Raw genomic sequence first — 20,109 nt, 5'->3', positions numbered from 1 at the left:
GGGGAGCTCATCCATCACAGTGGAGCGCAAACGGCTTAATAATTCCACACACCTACATGGTGGTCTCTAAGGAGTGACGCTATCCCCTTAACCTGGTCTAGAAGCCTCTCATCTCTGCCAAGTCAGTCTTCTCTGCGCCGGGCTGAAGAGATCTAATTTGATTGCAACAGCTGTCCTCGTCTGAGAGACTGACTTGGTAAAATCCCACATCATTGCAGCAAAGGCCTCTGGGAAGGTTGGGCATGATGTTAAAGGGAGCTCCCCCTAGTGGGCAGCATGACTGAGGCACTGTCTCCCCTATTTACATCATGGGAGACAGATTTTCATATTCTACCCATGATCCCTCACAGTGGAGCGCAAATGGCTTAATAAGAGTCCACACACCTACATGGTGGTCTCTCTCTAAGGAGTGACAATATCCTTTTACACTAATTCTGTAATGGGAATAATTCTATTAAATTTTATAAGATTTGTAATGTCATTTTGGTTTTTTTTTCTCAATTGTTTGTATATCTTGCTTTCTGGTCAGACGTATATATATTTTCTGTAGCCAATTTTTTTTTTAAAATAAATATCATTGGCAAAACTTATATACCCTTGTGTTATGTCTAATTCATGGCCTTACGGAAGAAAATCGTTATGATGGTTGACACCTGTTACATTACATAGTGTCAATTTTTACTTTTTTGAGCATTTCTTTAATAGTGACACCCATACTCTTCCCCCAACCCATACATTTTTTGGTATCAGTTTTTACCCCTATTTACATAGGTATGATAATGGCTTATTACATGGTCTCCATGAAACAAAGAAATCTCTGCAGTTATAATCGGTTAACCATTCTGATTTGTATCCCAAATAATGAAGCCTTTAGTGTGAACATACTCAAATCCCAACCTGAAATGAAAGTTTAAAGCCCTGCATGTACTTGCTTTATATAGCATTTATTATGCATGTACCCAGACCTTTAACTCCTTTCTTCCTAGTTTCACACATCCTGCCTATCATTAACCACTACATTTGTGCAGATTATTGTGAATAACTGTATTTTATTAATGATCTTTCATTAGCTACAAATATCCTTTTTGGTTTTGGGTTTTTTTTCTCTGCATGACAATATTGTACCAGGCTGTGCCCTATAACTCCAGAATGTTAGTGGCTGCTTAAAGATTCACAATTTATCGAAATTTTAATTAAGCTCAAATTCCATCTTTATTTTTTTTTTTGTTGCGTTCAGCTGCAAGCCTGATAATTTGCCACTCTTTATCAAACTTTTTTCTAATGTGTTTCACGTTTTCTTTGTTTCATTTCAGGAACGCATCAAACTCATCAATGAAATCATTTCAGCTGCAGATGATGTTTTTTCTAGAATTGACCAGGCTGCCCTTGCATTTTTCTTTGCCATGAAGACTGATCCAAGACCAGATGCAGCCACTATAAAAAAGTACCTAACCAGTAAATATTTTGGTTTTTATTGACCTTTTTTAGGCTATCTGTATACTGAGTAGTACTTGTTATCCCAAGACCTTTTGTGTTCTTATATACTGGGTATTCGATGTATAATCAACATTGACATCATACTATAAAAACAGGCACCCGGTTTTTTTTTTTTTTTTTTTTTTTTTACACAGTTGGTCAGAACAACACATTTGCCACTCAGTGAAATGGTGCTAATAGCCATAGATCATAAGTTTGCAAAGGTTTTACTGGTACTATTTTACTACTGCAGTACAGGATAAATGGGAGCTGATGATTGCTAATTCCCAAACATTAATAGTAGGGAGGGGGGGGGGTTTGTTTGTTTTTTGCATGCATGCATTTTTTCTTTGTTTTTGGACAAAAACATTGTCAATGAGTCGATAGTAGATTTTTTTTTTCTTTCCTCTAGTTAAGTTTTCATGACTTAACGTCAAATGGAATCCACCTTGCATAACCCATTGAAATAAATGGAAGGCAGAAAAAGGGTAGCCTTTTTTGCAAAATCCACTGCAAAAAAAAAAATATATAATAATAATAATAATTGCGTTTATTTCTGCCTCCCATTCATTTCAATGGCCATTGGAAGATGGAATCTGCCTGAAGATAGATCTTGAAGCTTCTTTATTCCTTTGGCAAGAAAAAAATTTGCTACTGAAATCCATTGAATTGAATGGAAGAGTTGGGATGTGGTTTTACAGTGCATTTCGCCACAAATCCACCTGCAAAAAAACTCCGTGACCTTACTTGAAGCGTTTTTTTTTTTTTTTTAATTCTTGTTTGATGTTATTTGTAGAGATGAGCGAACAGTGAAATATTCGAGATTCGATATTCATTTCGAGTAGAGCTTCAATATTCGACTACTCAATCAAATATCGAATCCCATTATAGTCTATGGGAAAAATTGCTTGTTTCAGGGGAAACCACTATTCGATTAAAGGTGAGTCACCAAGTCCACAAATAGCAGGAGGAGAGTGTTTAGTTGCGCTGATAAAAAGTAAGCTCCCTTGTAACCGCAAGCTGCCAGTTCTCCTGACTAGCAAAGACGAGCCTGCGGAAAATCAACGCTGGTTCTGCAGCAGGCTCATCCTTGCTAGTCGGAAGAGAGCTGGCAGCTTGCTGTTACGAGGGAGCTTACTTTTTCTCATAGGAATGAATTGGCCAGTGTACAGCATTCTGCCAATCAACACTGGTTCTGCTGGAGGCTCGTCTGTAAGGAGGCAGAGTCTAAGATCGGACCACAATGGAGACTGCTGTGGTCTGATCTTAGACTCCGCCTCCTCAGTCGGAAGAGAGCTGGCAGCTTGCTGTTATGAGGGAGCTTACTTTTTCTCATAAGAATGAATTGACCAGCGTTGATTAGCCAGTGTACAGCATTCGGTCATTCAACGCTGGTTCTCCCGGAGGCTCGTCTGTGAGGAGGCGGAGTCTAAGGTCGGACCACAGCAGTCTCCATTGTGGTTCGACCTTAGACTCCGCCTCCTCACAGATGAGCCTCCGGCAGGACCAGCGTTGATTGGCCGAATGCTGTACACTGGCCAGTCAACGCTGGTCAATTCATTCCTATGAGAAAAAGTAAGCTCCCTTGTAACAGCAAGCTGCCTGCTCTCCTGACTAGCAAGGACGAGCCTGCTGCAGAACCAGCGTTGATTTGCCGAATGCTATGCTGTATAGCATTCAGCCAATCAACGCTGGTTCTGAATCGAATATTTACTGCGAATAGCTAGTAGTATTTGATTGAGTACGGATATTTCGAATACCGTAGTATTCGATCGAATACCTACTCAATTGAATACTACTCGCCTATCTCTAGTTATTTGTAAAATCTTTTAAATTCTAGGTCCTTTATCCACTGGAGATTTTATTCTTTTGTATCTTTAGGGAGTTTTTAAAGCTACACACACACACACACACACACACACACACACACACACACACACACACACACACACAGTATTTATACAGACTACTTTCTGACCCTCTATATAAGAAAAAAAAGAAAAAAAAATGCAGTCTAGAATTTATGACATTATCTATATCCTCTTTACATTATTTGCAGTGACCCCTGAATTTCTCTTATTCACCATAAAACCCCAGCATAGACCCAGACTTGCCTTCTCACTTTCCACCTTCTGGTGACTAAACAAACTATTGCCCACAAACTGATAGATTACAATTTCCCCTACATGAAGGTAAATCTAGAAAGTATTCTGCTTGATATAAATGATAAACCTTTTCTTATACTCCATAAAATCTGTAGTTGCCAAATTTAAACACTTTAGCCATGAATGTTGTCTTTTGACCTTGGCTTGTGTCGTCCTTTAACGCTCTCTAATCCAAATCCCTTAAAACTGTTCTGATGTTTTTGGTTTGCTCAAGATCGGTGTCATTGTTACTTATGATCTGTTGTAAGGTAAACCATCTTTCCAAATGACAATACTGTTATTGGAATGATGTATTTTCTTTAGTTAAAAACCATAAAATCTTTGAAGTAGAGAAAAATCAGCAGCAAGCATGCAGACCTGCAGCATACCCTTTTTTATTGCAGATTTTTAGGTAATACACACGGCCAAATTTTCTTCAAAGTCTGACAATCTGCTCACAGCATATATAGAATTTTGGTAGATTTATGCTAATTATCGTATTTCTATATACACAAAAAATGCCATTAATGGAACAGTCAGTGAATAGTTTGTTTTTAACATTTGTAATTTTTCTTTAAATCTTTTTTGTTTATTATACACTTTTTTTTTTCTCCTTCCGCAGTGAGATGGACAAGCAGAAAAATATCCTAATCGATGCCCTGTGTAGAAAAGGGTGTGCCTTAGCAGATAAAGTGCTCCACCTACAGTCTAAGGAGGGCGCTGCTTCATGTGATGCTGATGGAAGAGAAGATGATCCTGAGGTTGCTTTAGAAGCCTTAAATGAAACTTACTGGGAAGTAACTAAATGGGCTGACCCGTATGATTCTAAGGTAATGTTGGCAAATTTCTCTTTTGGACAAGTGCAATGTCCCTCATACCCATTAGAAAGTATGTATGCTACAGTTTGGAGAGACTCTCTACATTAATGGGGAGAATATAAAAGATATGTTTGTCTTAGAGTTAACTTTTTATGTATGTAATTATACCTGTATATTACTTTAGAAAGCTCATTTGTGGGGTTTTATGTATGCGAGTATGACTTGGGAATAAGGAGTAGAAATTGTGCTATACACAAGTCTGAATTTTGAAAATGAAACTATATACTGTAATAGCCTTCTGCTTCATTATTATCCAGATTCATCTCGTAATCCAGAAAACCTAACTTAGAATATATTTTTATTGGGCATGTGTGATTTAGATTAGATTTGGTTTTAGAGATATCTTTTGGTTAAATCTATCCCCTATTCCCCGTTTAGCGTCACAGGTTGTCCCACCCCATCTCTTTATATCGTAAATGCTACAATGATTCTACACCAGGGGTAGGTGTCGATTTAAATTAAGGAATCGCAGATGAGGTACTTTGAGTTCTGGGCAATAATTGTAAGTCTGACAACCCCTATGCTAAAGTCATATACTACAAATCATAACACAGAAGTGCTGCCACCAGATGTTTCTGGACGCATGCGTTTACTGCAGTTTCCTGGGACGCACCTGTATTTTCCCTTTTAAAAGCAATGAAAGTTCATATGCAGCCCCCGAGTAGTGGTAAATATATGCACCACCCCTAGGCCACTGTTACTGTCACTTAGATATAAGGCTGTGTTCGCATGGTGCAATTTTGCATAAAAATGCATGCATTTTTATTGAAAAACTGCGTTTTTGTGCAAAAACGTACAGTCATACAGAGTAATATTCCATAGTGGCCCCTGAACGTGATATAGCGGACCCTGCACATTTTGCAAATGAGCAAAAATGGGGGAAAAGGTAAAGTTTGCAAATGTAGATTAACTAGTATAATGGTTATATAGTTCTGTTTATAGTTTGGGGTGTTTTTTTGTTTTCCCACCATAAAGCCTAATGATTTTGTTATGCCAGCAATAACAGTGGTTGGCTAAACATTGTCTAGTCCTGTTAAACTTCTGTTTTTGTGCCCTATGATCATAAAGAGCTGTTTTTAAAATAACAAATGTTCTATTTTTTATCTTTGAAGCTTTTAACATTTGTGTATAAACATGCCTTGGCGAATAAATTATATGGACGAGGTATAAAATCGTTAACAAAGCTTGTAGAGGAGAAGCCAACTAAAGAAAACTGGAGAAACTGTGTACAGGTGAGTTAACGCTTCCCTTTCCAATGTCAGTTTGTGACAGTTTGGAGCAGACCCTATGGGATAGTTTTTTAATTTTTTTAGGCATGCTCTGTGATCGGGCCACAGGTCTTTGTATAGTAAGTGCAATAGATGAGCTGTAAAATCCTCCATTATGACTATTGGAGGCAGTATCTTACTGTATCTTCATACATATGATAGCTGTGATAATCAGCCAGATGCCTGCTGCAACGAAAACCTCTGCATAAAAATAGGAAGGCTCAGCATATTATTTGGCCTAGTGCAAATCATTTAATTTTTGTGAAAAAAAATGACCTTTTTATTTATGGTTATTCTTTATTGTTCATTGTATAGCCCAGTTTGAGTGTTCAAGAAGAATTGTAACTAACTTGTCATACCATGTGGCTGTCTGACACTAGAAGAGTGATTCCCTTAGGGCTCGTTCACAGAGGGTGCGGATCCACCTCCTCACAACAGAGGTCTATGTAGACCACTAGCTTACTTTTTTCCGTGAGCTGCAACAAAAAGAAGTGAGCTGCCCTTTCTTCAGGCAGATTCTACGGCTGATTCAGCCCCGTCATTCGCCTTGCGGCAGCACCCTCTGGACTAGGCCCATTCATTTGGGCTTACCTTATTCTGATGCGGCCCCATGTGAACTAGTGCACAGCTTAGCTAGCCCACTAGCTTTTTAACTATTATAATTACACAATCCAGTAGCACAAAGGAGGTAGCACTACTGTATGAGTTTAGATAGGAACAGAGATAAGTTTCAGACTGTAGGTTATATTAATGCTTTTCTTCGGTGGTGCTCTACAGTTTTAAAAAAAAATGGAGGTATAGTCCATAAAAAAATAATGAAAAACTTGACACTCTCACCACAAGAGTGCTATATTTAAAACAATCCAGCCTTTATTTCAACTTTCCATGTAAAAATGCGGGAGGAGGCACGCCTGAATAGACGGTGCACTTTTGCACAAAATAGCTGATGCTCTGTCTATTCAGGCGTGGCTCCTCCTGCATTTTTACATGGAAAGTTGAAATAAAGGCTGGATTGTTTAAAAAAAAATTATTTATTTTTTTGCAGTTACACAATCCGCTTATCTTCCAATTGTGCAGTAAAATGCAATTTTTAATTTTTCTATTTTTATTTACACAGTTGATGAAGTTGCTTGGATGGACCCATTGTGTATCTTTTACAGAAAACTGGATCCCCGTCATGTATCCACCAGACTACAGTATTTTCTAAAAGAAATAAAACCTGTTTTATACAAAAGTCTTATAAATGGGGATATTTAGAGCCGTGTATGATTTTTGTTCTTTATTTTCTAACGCATGTCTGTTAATCGGTGTATTTATCTGCCAATTCACTCTTGTGCTTCATAGTATGAGGTATTTGGATGGGTATGATTTTTGCATGCCTAGATGGATATTTTAAACAGCAGGATTTTACAGCTAGCACATTTTAACATTTTATGTTTCAGTCGTCAATGCCTTAATCATTCAGGATAAGTCAGTTTATTTATTGGTATACAAATGGTTACAACCCTCCAGCTGCTTACACTGAGCGGAGACCATCATGTTACTGCAGTATCTGAATTTGCAACTCAGCCTAACCTTTGCAGAGACACATTATATGCAGTTTACCACTGTAAGCAACTGTTACACTTTTAGCACAGTACCATTAACCTTTACATCAAAAGGCTTACTTTTAGCTTCAATTTTTATACTAAAGGGGCAGGCACTTTGTTTTTTGACTTCATTGGAAATATTGCCCCTCCTTGTTTGGGTAGTTCTGTTTTTACAAGTTGTTTGGGTGTTTTGTTTTATTTTTTTGCATTTATGGTATAAAATAAAAAGGCTGCATAACGTGTAGACATCAGAAAAGTTTATTCAGGCATTTAGCAAAAAACTTTATATCAACAATGGTGTGCCAGGCATTTAATGCTCTTTATTCAGGTATACTGTTAAGCTATACATATGTTTATCAGCAGAAATATGTAAAATATAGCAAAAACCACCATGCACACAAGAAATATTAAATTCTGGTATCTAGACTTTTTTTTTTTTTACATTAATTAAATGACTTATAAAACTATAATCTGTTGTTGCTGTGTATTTTTTCTGATGAGGATCAAGCCTTTATTCTAAATTGCCAATAGTGGTATATACCAAACAAGCATTTAAGAGAGCCTTAGCTCCCAAGTCACTCTTAAACCAGGTCTCAAAGCTAAGAATTTTGGCTCTTATTCAATGTAAATAAAGCACTCAGGGCACCAAGGGTTGGACTTCTGGACCCAAGCATTATTTGTGTTGCCCAGCCCTACTCTGCCTTGCTCTGAAAGCAGGGACAATATGAGGAGAGCAAGGTGAAGATGGTTGGTAAAGACAGTGATGGTGAATTGACATGGAGATCAGTTGTCCTGCATTTTGAATATGACAGGTCCATATTTCATTGATAAAATGGCAATTGAATGTTTTAGTTATTACCAAACGTAGATAGGCTAAAAAGTGATCATAAGTGATCGAGCCTCATTTGTTTGAATATGAACATTATAAGGTAAGAATACAGTCCTGTAGAAGATGTGTGACGGCAAAAGAAAAGCTCTGGACTGTTGAGGTGGCATTTATATAGGACCCCACATTTGCAGCTTTGGAGGTCACCGAAGTCGAACTTTCCAAAATTAATGGGAGCATGGATGCATCATTCCAGCAAGGGGCAAGTCGTCTACTCTTAATCCAGATGCACCATATGGATAAAGGATACATTTATTTTGTGGCTTAACCCCATTAAACAATTGATTCCATGGCCAAGCAGATGGACTTGTGTAATGAATTGGGAAATACTAGAAAAATGTTTCTTTGTGAAAAGCATATAGTTTGTTGGAGGAGCAACAACTGCTAACTACTTTTCCAAGTTTGTTTGGGCTTTGATGATATAAATCAATGGTACAAGCGAATATAAGAATCTTTGTAATATATCTGATTGGAAAAAAAGGCTTTTTTCTCTCCCTGCTGTTCTACATGCTAAACAGGTATGTGTCCTGCATTTGACAACTAGCCACTGTCTCCTTTATTTGAAGTGGTATGGTAATTGAGAAACCTGAATGGTTACAAACTAGAACCATACCTGTTGACCAAACCAGGGTCTGACAACTGTCATGTTAGATTATGGATTATGGTAAGCGTTTCAGTGCAGCATTTGCTGTGGAATGACACATTTGCCAAACTGCTTGTGTGATGGTCTTTGGGAGTCAGCTCAGGCTGTCTAGTATTGATATACTTAATGGGACACTTAACGGCTAAGCAATTGTGCGGTTAGCACTGTCTTGCAGCCCTGGAGTCCTAGGTTCCAATGTTCCTATATGGGATAATGACTATCTATGTAAAGGGTTGTGGAATATGTTGGTTCTATACAAGCAATGCTAGATTCACACTAGCAGTCAGCTTTTCATTCTTGTGGTCCGCTTGAGGACCCAGAAAATACAGAAAGCTAACCCGCTTAAAAAGCACTTGTTACTTGCGGCAAACCTGCGGACCCCATAGACCATAATAGCATCTGCCATATTTCTGCCCATAAAATGCAGGACTCTTGTCTCCACCTACATTATTTCCACCAGTACTGTAGTACATTTGCTGGTGTACTTATGGGTGATGGTGCCTAAGGCAACTTTTATTCATGGGATAGACGATAATGTTTACCCTAATATACTTTAAGGCTAGGGCCCCACGTTACGGAAATGCAGATTCTCCTGCTCTGTAGCATGCTGTCCAAAAATTGGCCTTCATGTTCAACGAGACATGTATCAACTGTCCATTCTTCAGTAAAGTTTCAATCTCCACCCTTAGAGAACCTGTGCGGTACAGTCAGTCGTACAGAAAGTCCTTTTGGCCTGATAAAATGTATAGGAGCCAGAGTGGGATTCACATGACCTTAGTATTACTACCATTCCGTTGTAGGACAGAAGACTAGCCTTCTCATAACTGGTGGGGATTCCAGTACTCTGACATCTAGGGATCATACATTTGTCACCCATTTTGATTTTATGGGATAACCTTAAGTCCCACAAGTAACGCTTACAGGGGGTCTACCACCTCTCTCACACATTAAACGCCATCCTGTTACAGAGCACATTAGTCACACACAATATACCCGTACGTATGTATGTATGTCACGTCTGAAGATTAGTAGAAAAACAAATATGAAGTCTTTTGCAAATGAGATTATTGGTGTACTTCTGGATGCTGATTCTCAGACTCCTAGCTCCTGACCGATGTGTACAGTGGGAGTTGATTTCCCCTACACACTGCTATGACTTCACCCATCCTATATGAGCAGGGAGAGCAGTGCTCCAGGACTGACGTCCCGCCCCCAGTGCACCATCTGCTTCATTTGTACAAGGCTTCAAAGTTTTTTTTTCCTTTAAAGTGACAAAGGTATGTTGTATACCTCTGTAATGCAGTCGTAGCCATTAAATATGTTTGGGGAAGTGGTAGAATCCCCACCTCTTTTAAGGTTTGCTAAAAACAATGTTTCATGTTTTGGAATCGCTCCCAATCTTGTCACGCTGTTGACCTTATCACCTAATAAACATGCAAACTGATAACTGGCAATTGAATCATTCAAGAGTTATTACAATAACAGCCGGTTATCTATTTGGATACTTTGCCATGCACTGTCCTATTTCTATACACAACAGGTCCCTCAGGCTAGAAGCTTTTATAGTGTTGGCAAGATGCCACATGAACAGATTAAGCCTAATGTGTACAAAAGCCATTTAAAACAAATTCTTCTTTTTAAAGAAACCGAAGTTTCTTTTATGTTCTTGAAGATGGACATTCAGAATTTCTTCTTAATAAGGGTGCATGCACACTGAGTAACGCCGGGCGTGTATGAGAGCCGTACACGCCGGCATTACAGCAGACTGCCGAACACTTCCCAGTCACTTCAATGGGAACGCTCGTAACAGCGGCGTTTACAAGCGCTCCCATTGAAGTGAATGGGAAGTGTTCGGCAGCCCTGCTGTAACGCCGGCATGTACGGCTCTCATACACGCCCGGCGTTACGTAGTGTGCATGTACCCTTAAGAATGCAGTGATGGTCAGACCAAGTTATCGATTGCTTTGCAAAAACAATTCTATTATGGTTATTGCTACACATCTGTGTAATACTGTGATCTAATATTAATACAGGTATTGATTATATCAACATATTCATATGTAAAGAAGTGGACACCATTCAAACTTTATCCTCAACATATGTGCACATATCTGTATTTGATCTGCACCTATACTTTCTATGCAGTAACAGTAACCCACATGTACTGTAGCTCGGACACACCATCTATGGGCTCCTTTATCACTACCTTGAGGGCCTAAAATTAGTATCAAGTACAAGTTCTAAGAATGTTGTTAGTGTGGATTTTGGATGAACCTGTCTTTGTGTCATCATGGGCTGTAAGTAAAAAGATTTCAAAACAATTGCCAATTTGCTACACCGTACCCTGGGTTAGCCCAAGAGCACAAAGTAGCAATGGTCTCTGATGTCAAAGTATACAGGAGTAACATTAGAAAGTCTCTGCTTAAATTTGAATTGGAGGTTCCATCAAAAATGCACAACAAAATATTGCAGCATGCTTGGGCCTATAATACCCGACCTCATGGTGAAAACTTGATAGACCTCACTGAGAGCCATGGATGCTTTTTGGATCAGTTATATCAGGGATCTGAAAATTTCTATATTTTCTTTCCCCTATGGTTACGCAGAACACAAAATGTGAAGAGAGCCTTAGATCTACATTGGAGGGAAACCTTTTGTTCCTGATGGTGCTTAAAAAAAAATGAAGGAGCATTTGGCAGAAGAGGCTCGGCTAAAAGTATAACCCGCAACATAACTATCCTAAATATACCAGTAAATCCAGCAAAAATTACTGAATACAAAGGTCAAAAGCCCAGATTTGAATTTTGGATATTGTGCTAAACATTTTAAAATGATTTGTACAGTCAAGACACCCCACAAACATCAAAGTAAAATTCTCCATTTCGTGTACATAATCTATGACACAGGTTAGTCACCATTATAAGAAAATCATGCTGTAGGGATTACTAGAAAGGATCCTGCGGCTTCTCTGCAGTGTTACTGCCCATGTGGCTTGTATACCCGAATTTACATGAATAATAAAAGGACTTCTATCTGTGTAATGGTTGAACAGATCTGGATAAACAAAGTACCAAAATGCTCAGGATGACAGCACCTTCCAGGTGAGCTTTTCAAACCAGGAGATCACTTTAAGCCCGGGGACTTATGGGCCAGAAACGCCGTGGGAAAAATTGCGAGATTTTACAGTACTTGCAAAGTGGATGGGATTCACGCGTTGCAGTTTTGAAAATCGCAGCATGTCAATTATATCTACGGAAATGCTGGTGGGCTTCCCAGTAAATATAAATGTAACAAAGTCCGCGGAGGAAAACTCCATGAACTTTCTGTTCAAAGCGCTTCCGGCCCGTGGGGCCCCAGCCTTAGGCTCCATTCACACAGAGTAACGCCAGGCGTCATTTGTGTGTAATTTGTGTGTCTTTTACGGCCGTCATAAAACGTTTACATAGAGTTCTATAGGAAAAGACGTCCGTAATTTACGGCCGTCATTGTAATGACGGCCGTAAATTACGGACGTCTTTTCCTATAGAACTCTATGTAAACGTTTTATGACGGCCGTAAAAGACACACAAATTACACACAAATGACGCCTGGCGTTACTCTGTGTGAATAGAGCCTAAGGCTCCGAGCTGCAGAAAAAAAAAACTATGAAAAACTTTGTTTTTTCCACAGTGTTTTTCATTGCATTTCCCTCTGTGGCTTTTGTTTCCCTAATAAATCTATAGGAAAAAAAAACTTGCCTTTCCACAGGTAAAAATAACATTCTGCATTTTTCAAAAAGAATCTTTTCTGCAGTATTTCCCCTGAAATTTTTGAAAGGGATTAGTCAGAGTCTCATTCGCTTTGCCGATTGTAAAATACTGCGTTAATTTCTGCCGTATTTCTGCAGTAGTCATAAATGTGGCGTTTTTGCAATGCAGGGCCTTAGTCTAAAAGTTGATTTTTTTTTTTTCAGCAGCAAGATTGCACTTTGGTACAAGGAAGGTTTGTTCACTATGACACTAACCAGCTTTACACAGCACATAAATTGTTTCCAAGCAATTTTGGTGAGGTTAGGCAGATTTGAGACATTATCATGCAATTGAAGTGAGAAGGGCTTTTGGGACGTTTACTCTGCAGCTTGGGCTTCTCACCATTCTGCACATTTCTGCCCCTTACAGCCACCCAGCTGCGGTGACAACATTTTGTAGCGTGCCCAAAAAGTGTTTTAGTACCTTAAAATTAGATGCTGGCAGCTGTAATGGCAAAAGCAACTGGAAAGAGTTGAGACTGCTGTTCTAGAAAATAAGTGAGAGTTGATTTTAAGTATCATTATCTCAGAAAGGTATATCATGTCTGCTTACAACACCTAAAGGAAGCCTTGCATTACATTGTAGGATTTGTGTCTATTTGGTCAATGCTAGACTGCAAGCCTATAGAACTTTATCCTGTCTGTTATACTTGTGAAAGAGAAACTTAAAGGGGTTTTCCCATATCACAGTTTCAACAGTCTGCCTGCAGTCTCCTCTTCTCACTTCCTGAACGGGACACTGCAGTATCACAATACTTATGCACAAGCTTATAGAGAATGGACTCGGTGTCTGTTTACAAGAGCAGTGAGTGAGTGATGTCACTTGTCCTACAGATCTGTGGTCATAGCAAAGCTGTGTAAACAATGGGAGGTATAAGTTCACATAGCAGGCAAACAAAGCAGCATTTCTAAAGCAATATATTTAGGAAAAGTCTTCAATTTACATAAGCTACCAGTATAGATAAAATCATTGAGATGGGACAACCCATTTAATAAACATGCACTGTTTGTGAGACAACAATGCAATGTGAATGCAGATTGGTGTAGCTGGCTTAGAAGTCATCATGTTATAATTGTATCCTGCCCTATGCAATATTGTCTTTCTGTTCTGCTCATAAAAACATTTAATCTACTTTGCATGTTGCTTTGAAGATTTTAACCTCTAACTCTGGGTATTCTGCCAGAACTTCTGTCTCAAATGAACTGTGAAAATCTGATAAGAATTCAAAATCTGTTTTGAATCTGAATTTGTTTGCCCATATTAACTGAGTACCAGGCTGGCAGAAGAATTTCATTGTTTCCAGAAGTTTGTCAAGGCAGGTGTGATGGTAGACGACATCAGCAGCAAGAATATAATCAAACACGCAAGAAGTATTTAGAAAGTTTCTTTGAAGATCATGTCCCCACGTCAGCTCTCTCACTTCAGGATAATGCAAGCAGCGCCCTTTTGTGTTTCTTGACAAATTAAATCTCAGATTTCCCAGTATTTCTGGCAGGTCGGTTGCAACGACATGAGCTCCTAGAAGAGGAAATTAGTGTCATACTGACCTGTTTGCGCATGAATTAGATGCGCTTCACTAGCAACACCACTCCACTGACAAACAATTAGTTGGTATTTTAGTCCGTGGTTAGTATATGCATGCTATATAATGCATTATTCACAGACCCAAGATACATGCCACAATCGATACTAAGCCAGTTCCAGAGCCAATTTCCAACATTTTTTTGTTTTTCAAGTTAAATTCATCTCGGTTTTCTTCCAGGAAATAACATAACGCCTTTGCCTGAAATGAGAGAGACAATTTTAATATTTTTTTTCTCTTATTGTGATACTATTATGTGTAATATTTCAGGTTAAAGTTAAAAACCCTTGTCCAGGATTGGAAAAACATGACTGCTTTCTACTAAAAACTCTTCCAAACATATCTGCTTGCTGCGTGTGGTATTACTGCTTCTTTCCAAAGATGCAATTCTTATTCTGCATTGCGGCTCCATTTTCATTAAATCAGTGCTTTATTCTTATGAAAATGATCTGAAAAGGGCATAAGAGGTGTCAGGATTCTCTATCTGGCTGCTGTACCTTTAATATTGCCATGCCAACCTGGGAAACTTTTGCAGTTTGAGAAGCTTCCTGGGTTGGTCCAGTAAGCCAATGAGGAGACCTATATAAGACGCCGCCCTCCTGACACAAGCACCGACTAATTAGCTCTACAGATTATCTGTGTATACCTCTTCACTTATTGACCTCTGTCTTGCTCCCTGGATTCTCTATTTGCCTCCTGATTCTCTTTTGACATACTCATTTGGATTTGTGACCCTTGACTTGTTTTCTGGATACTGTTTTTGTCTCCTGGTCTTGTATACTACGTCCTTTTAAACAGCTGTCTCTACTGCTCTCAGTTATCAGCCAATATCCTGCTATTGCTTTTATTGTGGCCTTGCATCTCTAACCATAACAAGGGGTGTTTCTTCTCCTGCTGGGGCACAGAAGTACAGTGTGCATCCATTTGCAATTGTTCTTTTTTTACACCGAAAAACACTCAGAAAATGAAAAATGAATGCCCAGGGAAGGTGAGTGAAAATAAATTATTATACTTACCTCGGCTGGGCATCTGGCAGTCCTCTGGCCCCTTGATGACATCATGCAACCCAGGTCACTGCTGAAGCCCAATCACATGCCTCAGTGATGACCTGGAGTGCACGGACATCATCCAGGGACCAGAAGAAGATGCCAGAGGACCGCTGGATGCCCAGGAGAGGTAAGGCAATGCGAGAATAGCTGTTATTTTCACTGACCACCCTTGGACAGCCTCATGTTATACTCTGGGCTCTGAGGAGACACACCAGTATGTCATGTCCCTGTTCTACCAAATGGACATGTTTTGTAATGTACGAACATCTGCATATTTACATCCTTTTCACACTTATAAAACAGATCTGCTGAATGGCTATCAGAACATGATATGAAGTGAACCTTAAACTGATATACAGCTTTCAATTTAGTACAGTAGCAATTGGGCCGTTTGGGAACATACTGTATCATAGCTAACTACAGTATAATACAGTGGGTTCTATGCACACGGCCGAGTTCAGTCTGAGACATATAGCTAATGATAATTTTTATGTCCATGTAAAATCGGTCACTCATGAAATATCATTAGAGAGCTTTAATTGATCCTTTAAAATAGTTCATCAGACGTTCCAATCACAGAACAAATTAACAACACATCCCCCAAACCTATTATAGTGATTATTTTTTCACTGTGCCTATCCTACATGTAAGATTGCAATTAATACATTAGGCGATTGAGCTAAAATAAGGATTACTAGGACAGTAGTCAATTAGCCTTGATCAAAAAAAAAGAAAAAAAAAAAATCTCAGTAATTAGGTTAATTACTAAAAATGTTAAAGTATGTAACTTTGTTTGCTATATTGCCCTTTATGTCTTAAAGCTCAAGTGGTGACAGAGCCCTATTTGTGGCAATTATCAGTACATATATGTATTTTTTAATCTGTAAAACAAACGATCTAAAAAAAAAAATCACACTTAGGTCACAGCCCCATTTTTCAAATTTAAAAATTCAAATGATTATTTGTTAATAACTTTGGATCACTTTAAAGGGCTAGTTCACACGTGAACTGCCCGCGCGGGTTTTGACACAGAGAGAGACGCGGCGAGCCGCGTCTCTCTCTTGTCAAAACCCGCTCGCCGCGACCATCGCTGTCGCGGCTTAACCCTCTGCTGTCGGCTCAAATGAATGAGCCGACATAGGAGGGAGCTGCGGGGGGCGGAAGCCGCGCGACTGAGACAGCGCGGCTTCCGCCTGAAGAAAGGACATGTCCTTTCTTTTCTCCGCTAGCAGCAGCTCGCCGCTAGCGGAGAACAGAAGCCCGGCGGTCTCCATAGACCACCATTATAAGGGGAGGTTTTGGACGCGAATTCCGCTGTCAAAAACCTCCCCTTATACTCACGTGTGAACTAGCCCAAACTCCTAACAGTCACAGTAAAATTTCAAAAAAACTCTCACAAAAATGTCACTTTGTTTTTGCAGATTTTGAATTGATTGCTTAAAGGGGTTGTCCAGGCAAAAAGTGGAAATAAGCTGCATCTTCCGGTGTTGTGCTGAAGCTATTAATTGGCCTCAGTCATGTGACCACTGAGACCAATCAGCAGCTCCAGCACAATGCCGGAAGAGACCCCCGAGAGCAGATGAACTGGGAAGCACGGAACAACACCGGAGCAATGGGGACAGGTCAGTATGGTTTTTTTAGTTTTGTTTTTTTTTTTACTGCCCCCAGCTTATATAAACTTTAAAAGTTTTGCCTGGAGAACCCCTTTGAGTAAATATAGCTGGGACATAACTGGCGCATATGACATTATTTGTTTTGTTTTTTTCCGATGAGATGAACAGAAATCATCAATTATGAAGTTTTAAGATTTATGGCTTTTCGGGTGCATTCACACTGAGTAAACGCTAGCTTATTCTGAACGTAAAACACGTTCAGAATAAGCGGCGTCTAAAGCAGCTCCATTCATTTCTATGGGAGCGGGGATACGAGCGCTCCCCATAGAAATGAATGGGCTGCTTCTTTCACTCCGTGCAGTCCCATTGAAGTGAATGGGGAGTGCCGGCGTGTACGCTCCGGCATGAGCAGAGCTTGCCGTATACGCCGGCACTCCCCATTCACTTCAATGGGACTGCACGGAGTGAAAGAAGCAGCCCATTCATTTCTATGGGGAGCGCTCGTATCCCCGCTCCCATAGAAATGAATGGAGCTGCTTTAGACGCCGCTTATTCTGAACGTGTTTTACGTTCAGAATAAGCTAGCGTTTACTCAGTATGAATTCACCCTTATCATGTAGAATAAATAATATATTAAATTTTATACGTCATTACGTATGTGGCAACACAACTTATGTGTATTTTTTAATTAACAAAGGGGAACATTGTCTTTATTTGTTTCTGTAAACCACTCAGATGCTGCTGTCAGCATTGACTCCAGGGTCTAAGGGGTCCGTGTGTCCTGAACTTAGCGACCTGTACATTATGTCAGTAGATGGACTCCCAGCATTATATTTCTTTACGATGCTAAAGTCCCTGCCTGCCTACTACATACTGTCCCACAGTGATTACATTATAAGAAAGTATGTAGCAGAGAGGCAAGAACTTTCATGCAGTATTGCTTTGAGACTTTAATCTTTTTTCTAAATCATGCACAGTTCTGCTTCTTGTTTTTTGGGTCTAGTATGTTCATTTTCCTATTGAAATTTTTCATAAATTTGGAATAGTTGAAAGTTCTAGTATGGTGTCTGTTAACAGACCATTAATTGACATCATTGGTCAGTAATGAAGAATACCATATGAACGAATGAATGAATGAATGAATGAATGAATGAATGAAATGAAGCACCATAATCCCTTTAAGCAGGGGGCCTGTGTGTTAGATCCCCACTAATCTCTTAGGTCTCTCAGACTGCTAGGACCCCACAGATCAGATGTTTACCAGAACACACATCCCCCAGTATTGTTTCCATGCTGGTCACTGCAATCCTCACTCACCATATTCTTGATAACCACAGTTGTGGTTACTATAGTTGTTTGGGCCATTTTAATGCTAACAATTCCAGGAGCCACACTGCTCGCTTGCCATACATAGTGTAGAGGTGGGTTTAGGCAATGCAGTGTTGCACATCGTACGGCAAGTGAGCAGCATGGCACTCTTATTAACGGTAGCCAACGCTGTGTTGGTATAGCTAATCTTTAGGGGTCCTGGTGGTGGGCTGCTAGAAACAATTCCACTGGTGACATATTCACTGATTCAGTGAATATGTCACCTGGGAGTTGCTGGATGTATTTAATTGTTCTGGATATTACTCAGTTCTTTTTTATAGTTTGTGGTGTGCTAATACTCTATGGATAGCTTGTGTACACTATGCGGTATGATTAGGAATCTTGATCTTAGTGTAGCGATAGCATACACCTGTCCCTGACTGAAAGACCAATTGGAGGTCTTCCTCTGACAATATTTGTGATCTATTTTTAATTCTTTTTGTGTTGACCGTGTGGCTTATATATCTAACCCCTTTAATAACCAACTTTTCTGTTTTTTTCATTGTCACAATCCAACTTTTGTATTTTCCTTCATCCTAACCACATCCATATCCTTGTTTTTAGCAGGGCCAGTGGTAATATGGTGCAGTATGCTACAACTAACACATTATTCTCCCTGGGTCAGTATCAGATCTATATTTTTTTTTTTATGTCTTACGTTTGTTACTTAGTTAGTTATAAAAGTCCTTGGTCCATGAAGTTAATTAGTTTTATACTCATAAACCACAGGTGCAAACAGCGCGTTGACATTGGTCACCACAGGAAAGGTCTTCAGAGGCATGGATGGGATACAGGCAGCATTGTGTCAGCTCATCCTTATTTTTGCCCCTGTATACTAGAAGTCCAGAAGGAATTTTAAATTAAATAACACGATAATCCTAAACCCTCTAAAAGGACATCTAGCCCCTCTTACTGTGTTTTGTCTGTCCTGCATGTACTAAGACAGTTGATGTGCTTTGGTTGTTTGCCTATATTTGTTTTAATTTATTATGTTGGGTTTCCTAGATTGCTCCTGAGGTGTAGAAGGTTTTTTTTTTTTAACCCTATACTGACTTCCCAATCTCTGAATTTACTGCTAGCACCCAGTTATTGTTTGTTTAGCTTATTTGCCCTAAAGCAGTGGTGGCAAACCTTTTAGAGACCGAGTGCCCAAACTGTAACCTAAAACCCACTAATTTATCACAAACTGCCTACACGGCAATTTAACCTTAATAATGTGCAAATCCACAATTGCACACATTTACAGACCTGCGAAATATGGTCATATGAATGGGGCTTTATAGAGCCTTCTGCTCCACTGTGACCCCCACACAGTACAATTTGTTCCACGGTGGCTCCCACACAGTATTATTTATTCCACAGATGGGTGCCCAAAGAGAGGGCTCTGAGTGCCACCTCTGGCACCTGTGCCGTAGGTTCACCATCACGGCCCTAAAGTATCTGTCCAATTTACCACTCTTCTGGCCATATACATTGAGATGGAGGTACCGTTAGCTTCCACTTTTTTTTTTCAGATTTCCTTGAATTTTTCCTCTGTGCAGAGATGGCTCAGTGATTTTGTGTTCCATGAGCCAAGAGGATCCTCCCCATGCAGTAATTTCTTCCAAAATCGACCTTATTGTACTGCTGTAGAATTAAAGGAGGCATAGATTTTGAAACTTAATCTGATTCAATCTGAAATCAATTTCATTGGCCCAATTTTGGGTACATAATGACTTTCTGATCATAGTATTCAGGTTTTTTGGCACACAGGATAAAAAAGAAATAAATACTAGCATTATTTTTGATGGCATGCATCCTATTAGACCATGCCTTAGACCCCCCT

General features: G+C 39.4%; 2 protein-coding genes across 4 annotated transcripts in view; one reads left to right on the top strand and one right to left on the bottom strand.

Moving 5' to 3' along the window:
• Positions 1–7,838, top strand: part of TPP2 (tripeptidyl peptidase 2) — a 65,217-nt gene extending 57,379 nt beyond the window's left edge. For 2 of the 3 annotated variants that reach the window (XM_075265324.1, XM_075265323.1), the window contains exons 27-30: positions 1,314–1,444; positions 4,243–4,450; positions 5,611–5,730; positions 6,884–7,838. In XM_075265324.1, coding sequence (XP_075121425.1) covers positions 1,314–1,444; positions 4,243–4,450; positions 5,611–5,730; positions 6,884–6,973 — 549 coding nt within the window. In that variant the 3' untranslated portion in view covers positions 6,974–7,838. The remainder of the gene's footprint in view (positions 1–1,313; positions 1,445–4,242; positions 4,451–5,610; positions 5,731–6,883) is intronic. The other variant, XM_075265325.1, reaches the window with a different exon arrangement.
• A 4,577-nt stretch (positions 7,839–12,415) lies between these two features.
• LOC142195519 (protein-lysine methyltransferase METTL21C-like) overlaps positions 12,416–20,109 on the bottom strand; it is a 43,954-nt gene continuing 36,260 nt past the window's right edge. Inside the window, exons 5-6 of the mRNA XM_075265372.1 lie at positions 14,338–14,455; positions 12,416–14,190 (exon numbers count right to left, since the gene is read on the bottom strand). Of these exons, the coding sequence (XP_075121473.1) occupies positions 13,796–14,190; positions 14,338–14,455 (513 nt within the window). The 3' untranslated portion in view covers positions 12,416–13,795. The remainder of the gene's footprint in view (positions 14,191–14,337; positions 14,456–20,109) is intronic.

This window comes from Leptodactylus fuscus, chromosome 2 (genome assembly GCF_031893055.1).
Source record: "Leptodactylus fuscus isolate aLepFus1 chromosome 2, aLepFus1.hap2, whole genome shotgun sequence".
Classification (NCBI taxonomy): Eukaryota; Metazoa; Chordata; class Amphibia; order Anura; family Leptodactylidae; genus Leptodactylus; species Leptodactylus fuscus.
This window is presented reverse-complemented; position numbering and strand designations above follow the sequence as displayed.